Here is a 14,862-nt window from a genome sequence, read left to right on the forward strand (position 1 = left end):
TTAAAATGCTAATGTTCTCAATCTATGGATATTCTTTGCATTTAAAAAGACTCATAATATCCAATATAATAAAATGATTTTAAAATATTTAAAAGGATAATGTACATTATGGTGATTACAGTTAATAATGCTGTATGGTACATATTAAAGGTACTAGGAGAGTAGATCTTAGAAGTTCTCATCACAAAGAAAAAAATCATAACCATGTATGGTCATGGATGTTACCTAGAATTAATTGTGGTGATCATTTCATTCATCATATATACAAATACCAAATCACTATGCCATACACATGAAACTAATAAAATGCTGTATATCTATCACATATCAATTTTAAAAACTGAAATAAAAACACAAATAGAATGACAATTTTTAAAACGATAGGAGAAAACATTTGAGGGTGATCAATAGTTTCAGTCTCTTTTTTATTTGTTGCCCTTTTTTTTTTTTTTAAGATTTATTTATTTATTTGACAGACAGAGATCACAAGTAGGCAGAGAGGCAGGCAGAGAGAGAGGAGGAAGTAGGCTCCTTGCTGAGCGGAAAGCCCAACTCGGGGCTTGATCCCAGGACCCTGGGACCATGACCCGAGCTGAAGGCAGAGGCTTTAACCTACTGAGTCACCCAGGTGCCCCTGTTGCTTTTCTTTTCTTTTCTTTTTAGCTTTTATTTTAAGTGCAGTATGGTTTACATAATATGCTCAGTCTCTTGAGAGTATTGCTAAATCTCAGTGAAGAAAGTCCTGAACAGTTTAGTTCTTGAAGTCACATGCTGAATCTTACATGTATTCACCCTACATCAACTCAAAGATGCCTACTCATTGTCCCCAGGAGGACCTGGTTATTACATGGTATTTTTGGGTTAGTTTGTCAACCGCAATCCAGAAGTGTTAAACGTAGAATTTTTTTTGTTTCATTAAAAAAATAATTTAAATTCAATTACATCATAGTCCCACCCTTATCTGCAGGAGAGAGGTTTCAAGACCCCCAGCAGATGCCTGAAACCACAGATAATACCAAACCCTATAGACACTATGTTTTTTTCTTATACATACCCATCTATGATAAAACTAATTTGTAAAGTTGACACAGTAAGAGATTAACAATAATAACTAATAATAAAAGAGAACAATCACAACAATATGCTGTAATATGTTATGCGAATGTGGTCTCTCTCACTTTCTCTCTTGAAGTAGCATCCTGGACTGTCCTCACCCTTCTTGTGATGATGCGAGATGATAAAATGCCTACGTGAGGACATAAAGTGAGGCAAATGACATAGATATAATGAGGTAGTGTTGGTCGTCTGTTGACCTTCCGGTAAGTTCATCTGAATGATGTAGGCATTGTGACGCAGCATTAGGCTTCTCCTGACCTTCTGACAATTCGTCAGAAGGGAGATCCTCTGTGCCTGGACAGCGGTTGACGGGGTGGCTGAAACCACTGGAAGCAAAACTGCAGATAAGGGGCGAAGGAACTACCATAACTCTTCAAGATACATTGTTGGATTTGCCTCCTGACAAAATGTAGGTTCTAAATATGCTGCATCATTTGCTTCAATTTGATTAAAGTCAAAAATAAATAGCCTGAAATTGCCTCAAAATTTCTTCTTCCATTGCCATCAACACAGGTCTGTGAGACTTGTGACTCTACTCTGAGTGTTATTAAAATGAAAGTAGATTAGATGAGCTACCAAATAAGGAGCAAGCTTATTCGTCATATTAGAAACTGCGTGTAGTTTAAAGTATGTATATATAATTTGGGAAATTCCTTTTCATTCACAAGTTTTGTTTAGTTACAACTATGAAATGATAACAAAATTAGGAGTCAAATAGTGATTTTCCATGTTAGTCATTGATTTTCACTGAATAATGTGGCTAATTTTAATAATTTTTTTAAAATTCTGTTTTAATGATATTAATTAAAATGCAATTTCATATTTATTGAATCTAATAATAAAAATTGGAATTCTAGTTTGTATGTCTTTTTAAATTTGTTAATTTCATTATATTTTTTAATAACTCATTTTTATTGTGTTTTCCAAAAACATAAGTCTGTGACTGGGGAAAAGCACACCCAAAAATTAGTCCTTAGCCACAAATGAGTGGATAATCACTGAATTAAGAGGTCTTTCTGATTGCCAGTGTCCTCTTCTATAAAGTAAGAAGGTCAATACATTAGGGGCGCCTGGGTGGCTCAGGTGGTTAAGCAGCTGACTGTTGGTTTCTCCTCAGGTCATGATCTCAGGGCCATGGGATGGAATGCCACATTAGGCTCTATGCTCAGCACAGAGTCTGCTTGTCTCTCTCCCTTTGCCCCACCCCCTCACTGCTACCCCTACCCCTCCAACCCACATGTGCGCTCTCTCTCTCTCTAAAATAAATATTTTTTATAGTAAATATTTTTTAGAGTGAATATTTATTTATTTAGTTCATTTTTATTTTGTTATTTTATTTCTTTTCAGTGTTCCAGCATTCTTTGTTTATGCAGCACACCCAGTGCTCCATGCAATACCTGTCCTCCATAATACCCACCCCCAAGCTCACGCAACCTCCCGCCCCCACCAAGAATGTCAAAATTTTAGAAAGATGTTGTATGATTAAATGAAATCATAAGCAAGACATTCCTAGACTGTAAGTCATTCAATAAATGAGAGCTCTTATTACATATACATTTAGACTATTTTAATAAAGATATCAATCCACTATGATGCAATGTACTATTTTATATTCTTTATATGTATTAGCTCATTCAATCTCCCCACAAGACATATGAGATGAAAAATATTATCAGCTCCATTTTATAGGTGAAGAAACTGAGGCCCAAAGTGATTGGAATAGTCAGTTTTCAGTAGGTAATGCTGTGATTAAAAAAAAACTAACTTCAAAATTCCAATAGGTTATATCAATGCATACTTATTTTTCACTCACATTATATTTTGGTACTTGCATGTCATTTTCTTTAGTTTTTCTTTATGACTCTTCTCAATGCAGACGCTAGGCTAAAGAAGTAGGCAACCCTTAGTAAGTACATACCATTTTCTTAGTAGAGGGAACAAGTAAGAGAGGTGATGGAAACCTGTAACAACTCATACAGCTGCTTGCTAGGTATGGTATACATTGTGTTTCTTCACATTCCACTGGCCAGAACACACACTTGGTCAAGCCCAAGAGCAATAGGATGAGAAACAGAACATCATCCTCTCATCAGAAGAGAAAATTATTATTTGGGAAGAATAATGCAATCTACCACAGTTATGCAACTTGTGAGTTGTGCTACTATTCAAACATGGCAGTCTAGCAAGAGTCTACCTTCTTTACCAACACTGCCTGTCTACCCCATTTCCAAGATGGTTGAATCAAATGGTGAAAGGAAAATCCTCATAGTACTCCTCTCCTACAAGCAACATGGTATAAAATCTGGTAACTATATAGAAACCCTGAAACCAAACAAGAGGCCTTGGGACAAGTTCAAGGTCATTCAGGGCTGTAGTGTTTCATCATCAATGTATCTTCAACCATAGGGAGATGCGTTACTTGGAAAGCACAGACAAGATAAATAATAAATGTTCACGTGCCAGTTCTACATTAAGGACAAATGTTAGATGTAAAGCTAACTGTCTGCTAGTCTCATTCTCTTAAAAAAATTTTTTTCACTTAATTTTTCACCAAGAATATTTGTTACTATTTGTACCATCATGCTTTGTTTCCAGTGGTGATATTATTAACAATACCTAGAAGATACTGTATTAACTATATATTTTTTCACTGCCTAGAATAATATGCATATATGATAGTGTATTTATAATTTTCTCTTTTGTATAATTCTATGTGTAGATTGTTTGCCACCTAGTGGCAGTTGTTTTCAACTCAAACATTAATATTCATGACCAATTTTAATTAGTTTGACAATGTGTGTGTGTGGTTTTTTTTTTTTTAAGGAAAGATTCCAAAGTCATAAAATGTTTAAAAGTGTTGACAATCACATTATTCTGCTCTAGCAAACTAAAAAAAAATACCTTGCAAATTTGGTTCATATTTAATCCTTGACAATGACAGATGAGGCAGTGTATTCAGAAGTCATTTCCTGTTACAAGAAGAATGTAGAGAATGATAAAACGAACATTTCAATTTTTAGCAAATAATACTAGGATGTTCTTTGAATGTGGTGGCTTTCTGTTTTTCATTCAATATTGCTTAGCAAAATATACACACATAGTTGCAACACTCATAGATTTATCATATGCACATTTTGGCCTGTGTGACTTGAAGAATTTCATGGTTGTTCCTATTTGACTATTTAATACAGTCAAAATCTTATAAAATCCTGGGCAGCAGGGTTGGAATAATTCTTACAAAATTGCAAATAAAAGTGAGGTATTAATTTATGTCAATTAGACTTGCAAAAATTAGAATCTGGCCAATGAAAAATTTTGGCAAGAACATGGTATCAGGGGCGCCTGGCTGGCTGAGTCAGAAGAGCATGTGACTCTTGGTCTCTGGGCAGTGAGTTCGAACCCCATGTTGGGAGGAGAGATGACTAAAAAAATAAATAAATAAAAACTTAAATAAAAGAGAATGTGGTATCATATAAAGCCTCACTCATTACCAGTAGGAATGTAGATAAGTGCAGTCATTCACACCAGCAATATGACAACACTTCAGAATATCTTATCCTATGACCCAGTATATACCTCCTCCTTGGTATGCACTCCAAAATCTCCCATGGGTTCAAGGGGATATACACAATGATCATCACAGTGCTGTTTGTCGAGGTACGAAGCTGGAAGATTTCTAGATGTCTATCACTGGGCAAGTGAATAGACAAAAATGAATGAGTTTTCATGATGAACTATGATGCAATAGTTAAAAGTAACAGCTGCATATATTTAGCAACATAGTGAAACTCAAAAAAAAAAAAAAACCATAGTGCAGAGTGTAAAAGTTAAGACAGAAAGAAATTATGCAACATCTATCATTTTGTAAATTAAAATACTATAATATATAACAATCTACAATGTACACAAATGTAAAATCCCCCAAATTTGTATCCAGTGTATTTATATGCATCAGAATGACTGGATTAAGGAAAAGGAATTGGGGGATGGATACAAAAAGGAATAAGTGGAGGAACAATTTAATAACCAACAACACCAGAAAGGGCCTTGTGAAGACCCTTGATGATGATGTCCTTTAAACTGAGGACTCAGTGCTGTTGAAGGTCAGCTTAGTCTCTGAACCAAAGACCCAAATAATAATGTTGAATGTGCCAAATTTAAGAATCGAATGTAAAAGTGATTTTTTAAAAAAAATAAAAATTTCTCTCCTAAGTAAAGGAGATATTTCTCCCAGCAAGAGGAGAGGACTTACTTTAGCTAGATGATTTTTGTTTGGAGCTTGTTGTAAACACCCTGAAGTTATTTATATTTTGGGTTCACTGGGCACTGAGATTTTGAATATAGTTATTAAGTGGACAAAGTTTTGAGCTTAAGTGTAATAGTCTGATACAAATACTTGGTGGGGAGTAAGTGGAAAGAGAGTAAAAGCGAACAAAGATAAAAATAGAGACATTTAAAGAGAGAAATAGTTTAGGTCAGCATTTCTCAAATTTGGGGAGTTTCCTCTCCCAAGGAACACCATATGCTGGGCTCATTCCATAGAAAAAGATGGTGCTGTGAGTACCCATCTTTCACAATGCAGACACAGGGAACATGAGCACATGAGAGCCTTAAAGATTTCCCCGAGTAACCAAAGAACCTGTTGACTTCACCTAACTTAGTGCTTCTCTGACTTACTTGACTAGGCTCATCTTTGCATCTATCAAAAAAAAAAAAAAAAAAGCCATCAACATCTGTCAAGTTTGCCATCCACAAGCACTTGGGAAAACATGAGATCAGGCAACTCCTTACCAACATTACTCCATTTTAATTTGTATTTTCTATCTCATCTGAGTCTTTGTAATGCCTGTAACTAATATCAATTTCTTTAAAAATACCCATACACCATGGTAAAAGTAGTACATGCTTATGAAAAATTTTTGAACAATAAATTAGATTTTATTTCAAAACTGAGATCCTACCATGCAGCCTGAACTGTACCTCACTTTTTCCATTCAGTTAGAGATCTTAGACTGCTCCCCCTTGTCAGTACACTCATATTAGGTATCTTGTGTTTTTTTAAAAAGCCACGGAGTATACCCGAGTGGGGATATACATGAGTCCTGAGAGCAGGTTTTCGTACTAGGATGGGGGAGCAGGGCAAACCCAGCCCACGCAGCTAGCCTATTAGGCGAGGGACCAAAGCTGCTCTAGGCTAAGGGACATGTGGATCTGGCTAGTGAGAGGGAGTCAAGAGGCAGTTTCAAATACAAGTAGGGTGAGGGTCAGGCTGTAGAAAAGGAAAGAAAATGAGAAGCCATGACTATAAGGAAAAGATCAGGCAGGAAGATGACGAGTGGGTGTAGAAGTAAAACAACATTAAATACAATGTTTGACCATGTGCTATATGCCAGGAACTAGGCTAAATATTTTACATATATTTTTTCTTTAATTCTAACTGCCCCTACACACAAATATTGTGCGATGGGTATTAATATCTCCATTACAGTGATGCAAAAGGCAAAGATTAGACAATTCAAACAAATAGGCAGAGGCCACAAGTCCAGCAAATGGCAGGCAGAGTTGATTGCCCCCTCCATCGGACTGGAACGACAGGCCCCCGCTGATCACCACATAGCTCAAGGCTCAGTGGACACACGAGGCAAAGCAAGGCGACACAATGAATCTTACCTGGGGGACCAGGCGGCATGGCTTGGGACAAGCTCTTCTGGGATATTTTCAGTAGCATGGCGACAGGGGACCTCAATATCAAGATGGGGAGGATGCCTTCATGCCCTGGCATTTCTACCTGAAGGTGAGGCTTGTTTTCCAATCTCTGTCCTGCTAAAGCCCATCAAAGAAAGCCACAAAACCATGTGGCTTAACCCTTTGAAAGCTTACATTCTTCTGGTACCTTCTCTCCACTTCCTGAGCAGTCTTCTCATCCTTTCTCAAAAAGTAATCACTGACCTTCCCCGTGGACACCGTCTTCGGAAAGGACTTTCTATTCTTCAGTTCCTCACCATTGCAGTTCTCTTGGGTCACTGACACCGAATCCCAACGTGTCTCATCTCATTCCACTGGTGAGTGCCTGGATCGGAAGTGACTTCACGTCTGCCTGGGTGGTGTTCCCCTTGCCCGGCCTGGCCCGGCGACTGGCGTGAGGATATTAGCACCACGCTCTAACCAACTGAGCTAACCGGCCAGCTCTTGGCGTGAGGATAGAGCTCAGAAATGTTTGCAGAACGGACGCTGAGGCATTTTACCGCCTTCAAGGGGGAAGAGGAGGCAGGTGTGCGAGATGTGCTTCCTTGGTTTCCACAGCAATAACACGACTGGGAAGGCAAAGTAAAGAATGGATATAATGCGAAAATGATCTCCAGGAAAGTAGCTGGAAGATGTACAGCTCACTTGACAAAAGTCTTAGCTCTTAGTAGGTCAGGTATGAAGAGTCCAACCATATATATAAGTATATAGATATATGTAAATATATGTGTATATATGTCTAATATAGAATACATGTACATATTATCCTACATATGTAATATCCATATATAAATATCTATCTAAAATATACTTTATACACCTCTCAGAAAATTACTTTTTTGTGTCGAAAAATCCAGCTATTGCTGGCATACGCAGTTATAGTCATTGACATATCATGGTTTTATTTTATGAAACACTTCATCATAAATTAGTCCTTTCCATATCGAGGGAAGATTTTCAGAACAAGAAGTTCTCACAATAGAGATGTTGGTGAGTCACCCCATTTGGGTGACTCACACTCCTTTGGTTTTATAACCTTTTTAGTAATATGATAATAGTAATGCTTAATTTGTATGTGCCTCTACAGACGTCTGAAGATCACATAGGCAGCGCGGAGCAAATAGAAGCTTTAGAATCGTAATGCCAGCTATGCTCCTCCTGAGGTGTGTGCACTTGAGCAAGCTCTAAACTTTTATCTTACTATGTGTAAAGTACCTAACTTAAACAGCTATTTTGAGGATGAAAGGGAGTAATCCACCAAAGAACCTAACTCAAACTATGTTCTCAAAAATGTGAAATGTATTTTTATCTTTTTGACTCTCTTCCCAATGATTTTGAAAGTGTTAGGCAGTAGGCACAATAGGTCTCAACATTCAATTATTTATTTTTTTTCTTTAAAGAGATTTTATTTATTTATTTGACAGAGAGAAAGAGAGAGAGATCCCAAGTAGGCAGAGAGGCAGGCAGGGGGACAGCAGGGGGAGCAGGCTCCCTGCGGAGCAGAGAGCCGGATGTGGGGCTCCATCCCAGCACCCTGGAATCAGGACCTGAGCCAAAGGCAGAGGCTTAACCCACTGAGCCACCCAGGTGCCCCTTAATATTCAATTAAGTTAAAGATAAATTTATATATCTTAGCCTATGCATATTGATTAGCAAAGCAAAGTTAAGTTGCCCATCTAGGTGGTATGGGTTAAAGGCAAGATTTGCATTCATGTTCAGTGCCAAGGGTTTGAAATGCTGTCTCTTCTGACATCCATCCTTCCCTGTGAGCCGGGATCAGGAAAGGATGAGAGCAAGAAGCACAGAACTGAGTATCGTGGGAAATGGCTTCTCATGACATCTTTACAGGGTAGACCATTTTGTGTAGTGAACAGTGAGGCACAGAGATGCTGAGTGAACTTGCTCAAGGTTATAACAAAGCTAAAAATCATGAGTGGACAAAATTGGAAAGCTAGTATTTTATATTCCAGAAGTCTCTGTTGTTTCCTATTATTGTTGTGACTTGTTTGACTTCCTACGGTTCATATGCTGTAGTGATTTGCAACAATAAAGGGAAGAAGGGAAGACAGAGTGAAGGCCTGTTTGAGCCAGGCTCCGAATATTCCAATTCAACCAACATTTACTGAGTCCAAACTGCTAATGGCAGCTCTAAATGTTTCCATTCCACTCAATCTTTCCCTTACTCTTCTTGCTGATTACTGAAAATCTACCACTAAAATTAAATCTTTGGATTAATGGTTTGTTCCTTGTTAAAATGCAGAGTTGTGGGTTTTTTTTTTTTTTTTTCTCCTACCGGTATCAGTTTTTTTTCCACCATTCTAGTAATTTGTGCCTTACAGTGAATGAGCTTGCCAGATCCTTGCTGCATTTTTATAATGATGAGGAAGAAAATGTCAAGGACAGTAAAAAAAAAAAAGAAAAGAGAGGCTGCATAGATGCTTCGTGCAGGTCACAGGACACCCTGACTTGATTCTCTGCTTAACGAGGCTGATTTAGTTCCTTAAAGCCATTCAGGAAAGGATGTGGTACACATATGTGGTAGAAGATGGTGCAGTTGCTAAAATCCCATTTTTGAAGAAAATTTAATATCGTTAATTTAAAATAGGAACAAAAATAGTGCTTATTTCTAATTTTGTAACATGTGCACGTGCGCGCTTTTGCATGAGTTTGCATGCGTTCGTGTGTGTAAATGTGTGTGTGTGTGAGAGAGAGAGAGAGAGAGAGAGAAAAGATAGTACTTTGGCCAAGTTTGTCTATGTGTCTGTGTGTATGTGTGTGCGTGTGTGTGCCCATGTGTGTGAGAGAGAAAGACAGAGATAGAGAGATAGGAAGACTGAGCCGGTATTTTGGCTGAGTCAGAGGTGAGATGTGAGCCTGGCTGGTGGCATTCAACCTACCCCCTGCAGAGGTCCTTTGTGAGCTTGGGGCAAACAAGCTTCTGTCTCTCAGAATCTTCCAGGAGCTGTTGCTGCTGTTTCTTTTATTTCCTGACAAAATAGAAATAGAAGCACTTCAAAGTGTACAGAGGTTGAAAATAAAAGGGCTCTGAGATCATCTACTTCCTGTCTATATCACAGGAGTAAACTTAACATTTCTGGCTGTGGTTTCCTGAAATATTGCGTTCTTGTGTGAACATGTAACCCACCTCCATCATTTTTTTTTAAAAGATATCTTGAATTATGGGGCACCTGGGTGGCTCAGAGGGTTAAACCTCTGCCTTCCACTCAGGTCATGATCCCAGGGCCCTGGGATTGAGCCCTGCTCTCTCCTCAGCAGGGAGCCTGCTCCCCGCCGCCTCCTGCCTGCCTCTCTGCTACTTGTGATCTCTCTCTCTGTCAAATAAATAAATAAAATATTTTAAAAAAATATATGGAATTATTCTGTTCTGTCTCATTTCATTTTCTACTTCATATACTTTAAACAACCTTCCATATCAGTATTTATTTTATTTTTTAAAAATGGTATAATGCTCTCTACTCTGTAAGGGCCAAGCCCTCCTATAAGCACTTGTTTAATCCTCATCACAGCATAAGGGATGGGGATGGTTCTTGTGTCTACTTTGCAGATAAGCAAAGTGAGTCATACAGAGATTATGATACTTGCTATAGAAAATCCCACCTCTAAGTGGTGGGGCCAGAATTCAAATTCAGGTATGGTTCCAGAGTCTGCACTAAGGCACTAAGCCTCTGGGAACTACTCATAATCACTAAGCTAAGCTGCTGCTTGGCATGCATAGTGTATCTATATCTTGTCATATATATATATGACATATATATATATAATCCTTCTTAACCATATATATATATGGCTAAGAAGGATGATATATCATCCTTCTTAACCACTGAACAATATTTCATTGTATGAATGACCACAATCTGTAAATCTAATCTCCTACATATAAGTAGCTAGGTTGTTTACAGATTTTTATTATACAAATTGTTACAAAAATAATTTATCCTCTATCTCTGTGCAAATGTGCAATATAGCCTCAGTGTAAGTGCTTAACAGTGATGTTGCAAGATCAAAAGGCAAATCCTTTGAATATTTAATAAATAATGCCAAATTATTTCACAAAAGTTTGCACCAAAGTTTCTCTTGTTAAGGGTTTCTGAGAATGCTTATTTCCCTTACACCCTTTTACTTGCCAATTTATCAATAGGGAAGGGAGGAAGCTGAGCTCAGATTCTCACTATTTTAAAAACCAAAAGTGAGACTGGGTGTTTTTTTTTATTTATGGAACAGTAGTATTTTCTATTTTATTTTATGCTTTTTATCCCTTACCAATTTTTCTAGTGAGTTTGTTTTTTTCTTATTGATTACCATGTGCTTTTTGTTTTTTAAGGTTATTAGCCCTTGTCTGTCATATGTAGTGAATATATATTTCCCTAGATTGGAAGAAGTCAGTGTCAGCTAAGTGAGCATTATGGAATCAGTGGTCTGGAAACTTTTGGCAACGAGGCATCCATATGAGCAGTAAGACATAACAAGGGAATTAGTCATGGTAACGTTAGAGTATAGAACACAGTTCATGGCGGGAACTCGGTGTATGTGCAATAATGCATCTTGGTGAATCTTCCTAGAGGGACCATGTCATGAGGTTCATCTCAGGAAAAATTGAGCTTCCAACCAATCAAGTGTCTTGTAGGAAGCTCAGTACACTCAACTTTGAAGTAATTTTTACTTTTTAAGTAGGCTCCACACCCACCATGGAGCCCAAGGCAGGGCATGAACCTACAATTCTGAGATCCAGACCTGAGCTGAAATCAAGAGTTCACTGCTTAACTGACGGAGCCACGCAAGTGCCCCTCAACTTGGAAGGATTTTTAATAAAAATGACACTTATTCTCAGTGACAGCCCAGAACAGTGGTGAGGCACACACTTCCGGGTTAGTTGGCCTGGAACCAAACTGGGATGTTAATATAATTAACTCTGAGCCAATTATATAGTCTCTGCGTGTCTCAGTTTCTTCATTCGTGGTTGGTGGGAGGAGGGTAGCACCTGCCCCCGAGATGTGAGGATGATGTGATGCTGTGTGTGAACTGCCTACATGGAGAGCTTGCCCAGAGTGAGTGCTCATCCGTGGCATATCCTGTGTGGAGACCACATACTGAGGAGAACTACACCAAAGCATTAGCAGCAGATGTCTCTCGCAGGTGACATAGTGGGAATTTTATTTTCGTTTTTAACTCGTCTGCATTTTCATTAACAAATGTATACTTTTGCCATCTGCATAAAAGATTACTTTTAAGTAATCTTTTCCCTCCTTGTTTATAAACCTCAGCCAACTAAGATTCCTCTCATGTTCCTCAGATCTATCAATCATATCTAGCTAGCTAGCTATCCAGCCATGACCTTTTTCCTCAAAGAATTTAAAGTAGCATACAGCAAATATTTAGAGGAAATTAGGAATTATAAATACTGAAGTAAAAACGGATCCAGGACATAAAGAAAAGAACATGACGTGGAAACACATGTAAGCATATCCTAAAATCCAACAGAGCTGTCATATTTTATTTTGCCTCTGAGCTTCCAGGAAGACAAAGCAAAAAAAGAAATAAAAATCTTGTTTTCTTTAGAAGGGGGAAAAAAAAGATGTCTGAGGGAGAAGAGCTTTCCTCACATGAAGAGCCAGTTGGAAAGAAGACCGGCAGTACTCTCCGAAATGGTGCCTCATAGTAGTATTTCTTGAAATGGCTCTTAGTGAAAAGCAAGGTAATAACATGGGTCAGTAAAATAACATGGCCCTAGCCCCTGACTTTAGGACAGTCAGACATGATTGGAATTAGAATATATAGTGAAATGGAGACATTGCTCATTCTTGAAATGAACCCCTTTGTTGCGGGAAGTTCAGAAACGCTTCGCCATCAAAAACTGGGATTGAAAGGTAATTTATGGCTCCCAATCACTTTGCATATTTAGAAAACACTTCAAATTGATGAGGTGCTATCCTCATCAGACTGTTTGATGTTAAAATTTAGTTGTTGCTCTGATTTCCCTACATTGTGTGTTTTTACATCTGAAATTTAAAATAATCCCCAAGTTTACTTAGGTATGTTAAAAAGCGACCCCTTTTAACATTTGCATTGAAACAAATAATCATAAATTGCAACCACTTCAATAACTCATCTTAAAAATGAGCATCACAATATTTTGGAGAAAAATCTCTTCTCTAAAAAGTGGGGGCAAGGAGGATTGATTTTTTCCAAGAATGGTTTTGTTTCTTTATCTTATTAATATAAATCTAAGAAAAACTGCAACTCCCTAAACTATCACAAATTTGAGATAGCGATTGATCAATCTTTGCATCTTTGGTATGGTGGATGATAGATGGATACATAGATAGAGAACATAGATAGAGCTCTTTTGCATATATTTTATTGCTTGTCACCCTTTCATGAACTGAAATAATGGAGCGTTTTAACATCTTGTATGTTTTACGTATTTTTCCTTGACATGGAAGACTCTTCCACCATGAAAATACCATAGCCTGTGCAAGGCCATATCTGAATTTATGTTTATTTAATTTTGCTTTTATCACATGAGAACTAAAGTAGTTGCATATTTGGTAATAAACTTAGGATACTAATAAAAATTCTTTTTACACAAAAGTCTTGCTTGTTAGTCCAGTTCACCACTGGGTGCAACTGAAGGAGCTCTCCAGGCTAAATCACATTGTCATGAGGTTTTTCTGCCTCTCTAATAACTAAGCTCCCTTAGAGGAGGACCCAAATGGAGACACATAATGATAAATTTCAACACTGTAGTCGATCGCCTCATCTGAATTTTCATTCAACAGAATGACTGATGTGACTCAAAATAACTTTGAAAAACCAAGATAACAAATTTGAGGCTCTCGTGACATTTGCAGCGTATTTTAAGAACTAACTGAATATAATTAAATCATCAATAAAAACAGCTCTTTTCATGTTTTTCTGAAAGCAGATCCCAAATGAGAAGATAAAGAGGAAATGAAGGCCTCCGTAAGTAGAAAAAAGTTATTCAGAAAATGAAGACCAAGCCATGAGAATGAAAAAAATCATTACTGCTAGAAAGACAGGGAGTTACACTAGTGCGCAAAGAGAAGCAATAAAAAGATTAATCTCCAAAGGATTCCTAAACCACGTGAATGGAAGGGTCTTATGTAATAAATTTCTGCCATGTTATGATGAGTATGGATTATTGACAGCCGACAGGTAGTGGGTGTTTACCATAGGACAGGCAAGAACTCTATAACTGAATTCTCATGCGAACTGTCAGAGGTAGGAGCTGTTACTATTCATGTTTTATAGATGAGAACACTGATGCACAGAGAGGTTAGGCAAATTTCCCGAAGTTACGTGGTTATTAAGCGGTAGGCAGATGGGATTTGAACCTGCAATCAGGCTTCATAGTCAAATACCTTAATCACCATATAGGCTCAGCTGGCTCATATCTACATTCATTAGTGGTCTTTGCTTATCATAAATATAAGTTGCTACATGACAGTGAAGGAACTGCGGACCAGAAAGGGTAAGGGAATTATCCCAAGTCTTTGAGTTAGTTAGTAGTCAAGCCAAGAACCCTGGTTTCCCCGTCCACTGTGCTCCTCAAACTGTGCTGCCTCCCAGTTATGTGATATATGAAGAAAGCCAGAAAGTTAATTTAGAAAGATAATCTGTGGCAAAATGACCACAGAATAATTAAACATGACCGAAGTGATTTAATCATTTCAATTTACATTTCCTGTGTGAGGGCTTCTGCCCTGCCATGGTGCCACCCCTCCACCCCCAGTTTTCTATTCATCAGGGCATTTAAAAAAGTCTCAAGATACTGACTTAAGTTTCTTAGACACATATAATTCTGCCATAGTTCTGAGTTATGGCCACGGAGAGGACACAATTTTAGCTCACTTGTGAATGATGTTATTAGAAGCATGCTATTGTTTGGATCATAGATTAAGAAGGTAGGAATCTTCTGAGCTATTCATCTGACATCTTTTATTAATTTTAAATTAACCTAGA

The 14,862-nt window shown here is 37.7% G+C and overlaps 1 protein-coding gene across 1 annotated transcript in view; it reads left to right on the forward strand.

Moving 5' to 3' along the window:
• Positions 1-7,467: 7,467 nt before the first annotated feature.
• The window catches only part of TMEM244 (transmembrane protein 244), a 45,755-nt gene continuing 38,360 nt past the window's right edge, over positions 7,468-14,862 (forward strand). Inside the window, 1 exon segment of the mRNA XM_044237734.1 lies at positions 7,468-7,537. Within this exon segment, the coding sequence (XP_044093669.1) occupies positions 7,468-7,537 (70 nt within the window).

The sequence above is a fragment of the Neovison vison genome, chromosome 1 (genome assembly GCF_020171115.1).
Source record: "Neovison vison isolate M4711 chromosome 1, ASM_NN_V1, whole genome shotgun sequence".
Taxonomy (NCBI): Eukaryota; Metazoa; Chordata; class Mammalia; order Carnivora; family Mustelidae; genus Neogale; species Neogale vison.